The 9109-nt window shown below is 41.0% G+C and overlaps 3 protein-coding genes across 3 annotated transcripts; all 3 read right to left on the bottom strand.

Annotated features, from left to right (window-relative positions):
- Window positions 1-2946: 2946 nt before the first annotated feature.
- LOC110784658 (uncharacterized) lies at window positions 2947-3556 on the bottom strand. Its single transcript, XM_056842460.1, has 2 exons — window positions 3058-3556; window positions 2947-2963 (listed from the first exon to the last, which is right to left on the bottom strand). The coding sequence occupies exons 1-2, from the start codon at window positions 3554-3556 to the stop codon at window positions 2947-2949; spliced, it is 516 nt and encodes a 171-aa protein (XP_056698438.1).
- A 1275-nt stretch (window positions 3557-4831) lies between these two features.
- Window positions 4832-6280, bottom strand: LOC130472045 (uncharacterized). The gene is made up of 2 exons (XM_056842459.1): window positions 5740-6280; window positions 4832-5613 (listed from the first exon to the last, which is right to left on the bottom strand). Exons 1-2 carry the CDS (start codon window positions 6278-6280, stop codon window positions 4832-4834), a joined length of 1323 nt encoding a protein of 440 aa, XP_056698437.1.
- LOC110784656 (uncharacterized) lies at window positions 6277-7331 on the bottom strand. The gene is made up of 2 exons (XM_056842458.1): window positions 6662-7331; window positions 6277-6539 (listed from the first exon to the last, which is right to left on the bottom strand). The coding sequence occupies exons 1-2, from the start codon at window positions 7329-7331 to the stop codon at window positions 6277-6279; spliced, it is 933 nt and encodes a 310-aa protein (XP_056698436.1).
- Between the last annotated feature and the right edge of the window lie 1778 nt (window positions 7332-9109).

Below are 9109 nucleotides of genomic sequence, written 5' to 3'. Positions count from 1 at the left end.
ATCTGTAAGATTTGATGCCAGACTTGATTCCAGGTGCTGTAGGGAAATGCAGCGCAGCGGATCTTGCATGAAGTATTGAGGCCTAGGAGAAACATTCTCACTATCTTCCCTTCTGGAAGTTTAGGGTTGATTACTCGAGTGGAGGCATTCCACGTGTAGTAGTATTCTTGGACACATTCATTCTTCTCCTGGCGAAAGGCCGGTGTTTGCTTGATAGAAGTGTCATGAAAGTTGGAACCCTTGAGTGTGAGACAGGCAGGGCCGTCCAATAACTCCTCGAACCAAGGTTCTCCAAATAGTAGATCGAAGTCGGCAAGCACGTCGATGACCAGAAATTCAGCATTGTTGTAGTAAGTCTCAAAAGAAAAGACCAGATCGAGGACCCCCAGAATCTTGCATGCGATGCCCTGGAACTTGATGGTCTGCTAGGTAGTTAGCATTAGATCGTAATCGGAGAAGCCCAAAGCCTTAAGGGTGGCAAGGGGGCAGATGTTCTCTTGAATGTCGGTGGTTACCCTAGGTTCGGGGATCACCCAGTTTTGAGCATGTGGAATGAGATGGTAAAAGCTTGGAACCATCATTTCGTAGCCTGGCTTGTACATTGTAGAGATTAAATTGCATGGAAAATACTCCTCTTCATCTTCATAATCACAGGAGATAGCTTGCACCGAGGGAGACTTCTTGGCTCCTGGAGGTAGGGGCAAAGTCTTATTGTCGACCATATTCTGGATTAGATGCTTGAGCTTAAAGAAGTTTTCAATGTTATGCCCGTTCCCCTGGTGGAACTTGCAATATGCTGCCGGGTCCCAGCTTTTGGACCTTTTGTCGACTGGAGGGTCTGGTGTAGGACCGATCGGAGTGATGACTTGCTTCTCGGCCAACCGATCAAAGGCGTCGCTATAGGACATACCGAGGTTGGTAAAGACCCTTTGAGGTCTGGTTTGGAAGTTGCGTTGATTGCTGTTGTTCTTGAAGTTGCTTGGCTTTGGACCTTAAGGAGATTCTAGGGCGTTGACCTCGTGGACTTTGTGTGTTGATTTAGTTTTCTTACCCTTCCACTTTTTAGCTTGTGGAGTTGGTGCTAATGGTGGTTTCATCAGATCGTCCTCTATATCGACTCTGATTTCATAGGTTCTCTTAAAGCTTTCTAGGCCTAGGTGTTTCATATGAGTATTGTACTTTGGAAGGAGCCCAACAATAAAAATCTTACCAATTCTCTCTCGGAGGGTCGAGTCACCATTTGGGAAGCTTTCTCTCTCCATCGGTTGAGATAATTAGTGAAACCTTCTTGAGGCCCTTGCCTGAGAACCTCTAGTTCTCGCAGAGTAGTTTGAAGTTGAATGTTAGGCTAGTACTGCTCCATGAATGCTCGAGCAACTGCTTCCCATGTACTGGTTTGATGCTCTTTGAGTGAGTAATACCACTTCTGGTAGACTGGTTCTAGGGACATGGGGAATACCACGGGGTATAGCTCGAGTTCGACCCCCTTAATGGCCATTGTAGCTCTGAAGTTCTTGAGATGATACTTGGGATTGTCAGTTGACTTGAATTTCGGGATATCATTGGCAGAGAATTTGTCTGGCAAGTTTGCCCTTCCCTTGAGATTGTCCTCCATTGAAGTGTCGAAGTAGTTTTCTTGATTGGTAACCTTGTTAACCAGACTTTCGATCTTTTTGGTTAGGTCATCGCTGGGTGCGGCCTACTCCACAACACCCAAACGGTTTCTTACATTCTCCAGGTTGGTATTGAGGTTGGCTACGACGGCCATAAGCTGAGTGATTTGTTCGACAGTGGCCATTTGAACTGGTTCTTGAAACGGACTAGGAGTTTGATTTGTAGAAGGTGAACTGGATGCTCGTTCGATGACGGCTATAAAGGAGGCTAGGGCTGATGGAGTTCTCTTCAACCTTTCTCCTCTTCGGCGAACCCACAGGATCTTTGGACTCCTAGTTAGGACACATGACATGATTTTAGGACTTGGACTTCCCGACACATGATATGCTATGCATGCAATGAATGAGACCTAGACTTGACTCTAAAGGCCACTTCGAAGATTCGGGATTTTGGATTTTGTATTTGTATTTGGGTTTTGTGACCCGCTGGAAATATTTGAGAGGAGCTTCATTCTTTTGTGGAGGTTTTCTCCTTGTACTAGAACTTGAAATATCGAAAAAAAATATTTCGACCTATTGGAACTTGGACTATTTTAGGGGAAATTCAACCCATTTGAAAATAAGACTTGTATTATTTCAAGGGACTTTCAACCCATTGGAAATTTTTTAGGAGATTGGATTTTGTAGTATTTCAAGGGAGTTTCAACCCGATCGAAAGGGAATTGAATTCTGTATTATTTCAAGGGGATTTCAACCCGTCAATATTTTAGGGGAATTTCAACCGATTGGATTTCGAAGTATTTTAGGGGGATTTCAACCCGAAGTAGAGCTTGAAGTATTTTAGGGGAGTTTCAACCCAAAGTAGGATTTGGAATATTTTAGGGGAGTTTCAACCCATTGGATTTCGAAGTATTTTAGGGGGATTTCAACCCATTGGAATTTGAATTTGTATTATTTCAAGGGATTTTCAACCCGTGATGGAATTGGAGTATTTTAGGGGGATTTCAACCCGTTGATATTTTAGGGGAATTTCAACCCATTTGAAGAATTTTGAAATTGGATTTTGTATTATTTTGAGGGATTTTCAACCCATTGGAAGTATTTTTGAATTTGTATTTGGGAGTGATAGAAAGCATGAATTCTTTGTAGTTTGAAAACGAATTCAAAATTTGAGTTTGACTCGGAATTTGAACTTTTTTGTTTTTTTCGGCAAATAATAATAAGCTTTATTTACCAAGTAATCAGAGTATTAACAAACTCTGAAAACACCAACTGTCCACCCAACCACAACAGCAGCAACAAGCTAAACACCACAAACTAGCTAAGGCTTACATCAGCCATTACTGACATCTACACTCAACATTAAACATAATGTTGCTAACTACAGCTTTAACTGGATCAACATGATCCCTAAACACTTAAGAATTTCTTTGCAACCAAATACAGTAAATTGACTCAATGAAAGCTATACTATACTTGCAAGCCTTCTTCTTTTTACTTTTGCTTCTCTTCACTGCAATCTGGACTTCTTCCTGCCAAGGTAACACAGCTCTACTCACCCCTAGATGGATCAGAACCTGTCTCCAAATCTCCTTAGAATAATAACAAGAGAAGAACAAATGATCCAAACTTTCATTTTCCAACTGACACAGGCCACAAATACCATATATATTCAGATGCCAGCTTATCAATCTGTCTTTTGTAGCAAGTCTGTTCTGCACTGCTAACCAAGCTATCAATGTACTCTTTGGACTAGCATGACTATTACAGATCAATCTCTTCCATCCCACCTGTACTCCAAATGGATGAAGATATTTATACATTTTCTGAATTCTAAATTTTCCAGCCTGCACAAACAGATCAACTCCATTAGCCTGAAGAAAGACTTCTCTATTATGCCATATTTTCCTTAGAGACCAAGTTAAGCCATTAGGGATAGGCATAGTCCAGAAGTCTCTATGCTGAATGTAATAAGCATGCACCCATCTCTCCCAAAGTCTATCCTACTTCAAAGCTAAGGCCCAGCAATGCTTCAATACTGCTGCTTTGTTCCACACAGTTAAGTCTTTAAGATTCCACCCTCCACAACTCTTAGGAAAACATAATTGCTCCCAAGAGACTGATGCTTTCTTAGAATCTGCATCAGTGCCAGACCACAAGAAACATCTACAAATTCTTTGAATTTCTTTCATCACTTTTTTAGGCATAACAAATATCTGGCACCAGTAAAGTTGGATACCAAATAGAACATATTTCACTAATTGCAATCTGCCTGCATAAGAGAGAAATTTAGAAGTCCAACTCTTGATTCTAGCAACAGTTCTGTCAATGAGAGGCTTGCAGTCTGTAAATGACAGCTTCCTAGTTGTAAGAGGAACACCCAGGTATCTGAATGGAAAAGACCCCTGAGGAACCCCAATTGAGTTGACTATATTGGAAGCAACATGGTTAGGAACTCCAGCCAAATAAACCTCACTTTTATGTAAGTTAGCCTCCAATCCAGAAGCCAAAGAAAACTTAGTGAAAGCATCAAATAAAACCTTCACAACACTCTCATCAGCTCTGGAAAACATCAGCAAATCATCAGCAAACATCATATGGGTGAGATCCATCTTTTTGCATCTAGGATGATAAGAGAACTCAGGATTATCAGCAAGAGAAGCAAAACACCTTGACAGATATTCCATACCCAAAGCAAACAAGTAAGGTGATATGGGATCACCTTGCCTCAACCCCTTCTTTGCAGGAATTGGTTTTGTGGGATAACCATTTATCAGAATAGAATATGAGACAGAATAAAGGCATTGCATCACCCAATTCACAAACTTCACAGGGAAACCTAACTCCGCCAGCATAGTCTTCAAGAAAGGCCACTCCAAGGAGTCATAAGCTTTTTTCAAATCCACCTTGATCATACACCTAGGAGAAATATATTTTCTAGAGTAGCACTTCACCAGCTCTCAAGCTAGCAAAATGTTATCAGAAATAGCTCTACCAGGGATGAAACCAGACTGAGAACAACTCACAACTTTCCCAATAAAACTTTGCATTCTAGCAGTAAGAATTTTGGAGATAATTTTGTAAACAACTGAACAACAGGCTATTGGCCTAAAATCCTTCACACAGGAAGCATTCTGGATCTTAGGAACAAGAGTAACTGAAGTGTTGTTGACTTGCTTCAACATAACTCCAGTTCTAAAAAACTCTTTCATTACTTCTTAGACATCTGCTTTTACAATCCCCCAAGCTTTAAGGAAAAACAAACTATTGAACCCATCCAGCCCAAGAGCTTTATTGATGTCAATCCCTTTGATAGCTGCATCAATTTCTGTATCTGAGATAGGAACCACCAGCATTTCTGCATTAGCAGCAGAAAGTTTTTTCCCTTTCCTAACCACCCCAACATCCACACCAGTCAAGGAACTAGCTGCAGTACCAATCAAATTCTTATAGAATGAGCTAACTTCCTCCTGAATTTCCTGAGTAGTACTTAACTTCTTTCCAGTATCATCATATAGTATATCAATACTATTTTTAGCTAACCTCTCCTTTATTGCACTAAAAAAGAATTTAGAATTAGAATCTCCCACTTGGAACCACTGAATTATTGCTTTCTGTCTATAGGCACTTTCCTGAATATGCAGGAACTTCTTGAGAGTCTCACTACACTCCCTCTCACTCTGTTGCACAGCACTATCAGTAGGGCAAGAGGCTAACTGAGTCAGGATTTGACACAAATCATCCCTTAACCCCCCAATTCTCTCATCAAGCTTAGCAAAATCCTTGTGATGAAGCTCCTTCAAGCCTTGCTTTACTGCTTTCAGCTTAGTCCATACCTTCAGCATGGATCCACTCCTTGGACAGGAAACATCCCATCCCTTTCTAAGCACATCCAGAAACTGAGCATGATCTGCCATATAATTAAAGAATTTAAATGGCCTACTACCACCTCCCAATTGAATATTACATGACATAACTAGAGGGGAATGATCAGAAATCCCTGGAGGCATATAATCCACCACAACATCAACAAATTTAGAGTGCCAAAGAGCATTGGCAATAGCTCTATCTATTCTGGAACATATTCTCAAACTACCTTACCCCTTATTGCTCCAAGAGTAGTAACTTCCATAACTCTTAAGCTCAGCCAATCCTGCAGAATCCATACAACTATCAAAGTATTTAGTTTCTCCCTCAGTGACTGCATTGCCATTAACCCTATCAGTAGCTAATAAAACTGCATTAAAGTCACCCATGACTAGCCAAGGGCAAGAAACAGTACTATTGAAGTTGGTAATCTCTCTCCACATAGGTCTTCTAGTATCGACAGTGTGCACACCATACACAGCTGTAAAGTTAGCACTAAAAAGGCCATTTTTTGTAGAAACAGTACAGTGAATACAGAACTCAGATTTGTGAAGAAGCTGAACTGAAAACAAAGCATGCTTCCAGCCAAGCCAAACCCTTCCCCTAGGAGAACACTCATAGTTCATAATCCACTGCCACCCATTCCCTATTTTCTTCTGAATTTTACTACTATTCTTCTCCTGAACTTTAGTTTCTAACAAAGAAACAACACTAATGTTATTATTAGCCAAAAACTTCTTTATTTCAACTACTTTAATGGGATCATTCAATCCCCTAACATTCCAACTATTGATATTCATGTTGGATCAGTTGAGAAGTCCACTCTATCACCACCAACAACCAAATCCCCCCCACTCATGTGAACCTCAGCAAGCCCCACAGTCTGTGCTGGAGTTCTTATATCTCTCCTTCTCCTTGAAACAACCCTCCACCCTTCATCATGAATTGGAGCAAGTGGGGTAAAAGGTTTATTATTAACAAACAGCTCTTCATTCTCTCCATCATTCTCTTGTGCATAAGTTTCACTGGTCAAATCAGCAGTGTCTTTTGCTTCAGGACCTGGTTGCACAACTTTAGGTTTCCACACCCTCACAACTTTTTTTTTTTTTTCTGAATAGCAGCTGGTCTAAACCTTGTAGTATTCACTTTTGTATGAGCACAATCATGTCCCACAATCTTACAGTCCTGGAAGTATGGTGGTAGCCACTCATACTCAACCACCTGTTTAACAATGTTACTCAAAGGATCCTGAATCTGCACAAATTTAGGCAAGTCACCAGTAACATCCACCTTAATGAGTATTCGAGCAAAGGATATTCTTTGCTGCTTAGAAGTACAATCATCAGCAAATAGTGGATCTCCAAGCAAGCTCCCTATTCTGCTCAATAAATCAGCCCCCCAACAACTCAATGGCAAATTAGGCAATCTAACCCACACTGGCACTACCCTCAATATTTCCTCCTGGAAATTAAAACTTGCTGTCCAAGGTTTCACAATCATAGGTTTGCCAAAGAACATATGTGGACCAGCCACTAGAACTGATTCCTTGTCCTTCTTTGACTGAAATCTAATCACAAAATAGCCCTCATCATGGAGGAAAATCTGAGGTTTACTAACTTGATGCCATTCTTTTTCAATGAATCTCAATACAACACCAATAGAAGGTTTCTCCCCAACCACATACATGACAATTGCATTCCCCCACAGATCATTCATTTTCTGAAGTTCATTCTTATCAAGTACAGCTATGGGTGTGCCATCACACACTGTGGGAGCAATAAAATTCAACGAAATACCTTTAGAAGGAAGAGAACTACCTTTAAACAGATTCACCCATGGTTTTGGATCCATATAGAGTCGCCTTTGAGCTGGCTGCACACCACTCACTCCATGCTCTGTTTGTGTACAGACATCCCCTGTTTTCTAGGCTGGATCTACACCTGGGTTTTCCTTCGAGGCACCCCTATGTTGCATCTTCTTGAGAGAAGCATTGACACTTCTCACCAGAAAGTCCACCCTATCCTTTCCCACCACCATTCGATGGCTATCCTCATAGAAATCCTCCAAAGCTTCAACCAACGATGGCGGTCGATTTACATCAGTGCGAACTGACTGCGACTCACTAATCGAATCTTGATATGCTTGAATGGTGTCCATAAGTTCCGACGACGGTGGACCATAGCAAGGATGAGGCGGTGGTGCTGGTGTCACCAGACCATCACTACCCCGAGGTTCATCAGTAATAGGTATTTGTTTTCTGATTTGGTTATGGTTCTTAGGCCTCGAAACTTCTTGATGAAGAAGAGAGGAAGCTTCCTCATTAACCTGAGCAATCTCAAGCTTCTGCGTTTTCTTCTTCCTCGCCATTAACAAGGGTGGCGTACGTTAGCAAATAAACTTAACGTGCACCACACCATGAAAGAGAGAGAGAAAAAGTTTTGTTATATGAATTTGAACTTTGAAATGGAAAAGACGCATTTTTGTATAGGGTATGAGGCTTTGAATTTTGAAAATCCCGGCATTACGCCGCCATGGATTTGAGGCATCGGATTTGGAATTTTGAAAGTCCGGCATCATGCCGCCGTGGACTTGGAATTTTGAAATGTTTGGTCATGGAATTTCGAATTTGAAATTGAGTGAGGAAAATTTCGGCATTAAACCATCATGGATTTGAAATTTGAAGCTTTCGAGTATAGGACTTGAAATTTGAAAGATTGAATTTGGAACTTTGAATTTGAGGTTTGAAATATGGAATGGAAAAGTCGGCATTACGACAGCATGAGTTTGGACATTTGAACTTGAAGTTTTGAGATTGAAATTGGTAACTTGAATTTCAGGTTTGAAGGATGGAATTGAAGATTTGAACGTTTGGAGTAGAAAATCCGGCATTATGATGCCGTTGAATTGAATTTTGAATTTGGAAATTGAATGCTTGAACTAGAAAATCCGGCATTATGACGCCGTTGGATTGAATTTGAATTTGGAATTTGAAATTTGGACTAGAAAATCCGGCATTATGACGCCGTTGGTTTGAATTTGAATTTGGAATTTGAAATTTGGACTAGAAAATCCGGCATTATGACGCCGTTGGATTGAATTTGAATTTGGAACTTGAAATTTGGACTAGAAAATCCGGCATTATGACGCCGTAGGATTGAATTTGAATTTGGCTTTTGTGCGTGAGGCGTGTTTAAGGGTTTTGAATCAAATGGAGTGGCACTCCTAAAAGACCTTAAATCGGCGATTTTAGATGCATGAGGTTTGAATGATGCTCCTAGGGGTTTGGTTTCCTAGTTGGAGGCTAATGGTTTTGGCAAAGCTAGAACTCGAGGTTAGCCATTCACGCGTGCAAAGACGGCCACACAATGCACAAGTAGCATGTTGTCACACTAACATGAATATGAATGCGACATGCAAAGTTCTCAACCTAAGGTCGGTCTAAGTTTTGTATGATGCAAGTGGTTGGCTTTGGGTGTCAAAAGGTACTCGACTAAGAGGAGGATCCGGCGACAACTTGCACTTCCACCTAAGGGACGTGTATGTCGGAAGACGACCTCCATACTTGACATCGGGAATGTCAAGCAAATGCCAAGTTTTGGTAGGCGCGGAAATGGTCACACACTTTGGTC

The sequence above is a fragment of the Spinacia oleracea genome, chromosome 4 (genome assembly GCF_020520425.1).
Source record: "Spinacia oleracea cultivar Varoflay chromosome 4, BTI_SOV_V1, whole genome shotgun sequence".
In the NCBI taxonomy this organism is placed as follows: domain Eukaryota; kingdom Viridiplantae; phylum Streptophyta; class Magnoliopsida; order Caryophyllales; family Amaranthaceae; genus Spinacia; species Spinacia oleracea.
This window is presented reverse-complemented; position numbering and strand designations above follow the sequence as displayed.

What these genes read in the sequence shown, in the direction of transcription:
- LOC110784658 (XM_056842460.1), bottom strand. Translation starts at nt 3,556, where the DNA reads ATGCCTATCCCTAATGGCTTAACTTGGTCTCTAAGGAAAATATGGCAT.
- LOC130472045 (XM_056842459.1), bottom strand. Translation starts at nt 6,280, where the DNA reads ATGAATATCAATAGTTGGAATGTTAGGGGATTGAATGATCCCATTAAA. An exon ending in TGAGCTTAAGAGTTATGGAA is followed by an intron (nt 5,614 to 5,739) that starts GTTACTACTCTT and finishes ATATGCCTCCAG; the next exon opens with GGATTTCTGATCATTCCCCT.
- LOC110784656 (XM_056842458.1), bottom strand. Translation starts at nt 7,331, where the DNA reads ATGGATCCAAAACCATGGGTGAATCTGTTTAAAGGTAGTTCTCTTCCT. An exon ending in ACCACCATACTTCCAGGACT is followed by an intron (nt 6,540 to 6,661) that starts GTAAGATTGTGG and finishes TTGTGCAACCAG; the next exon opens with GTCCTGAAGCAAAAGACACT.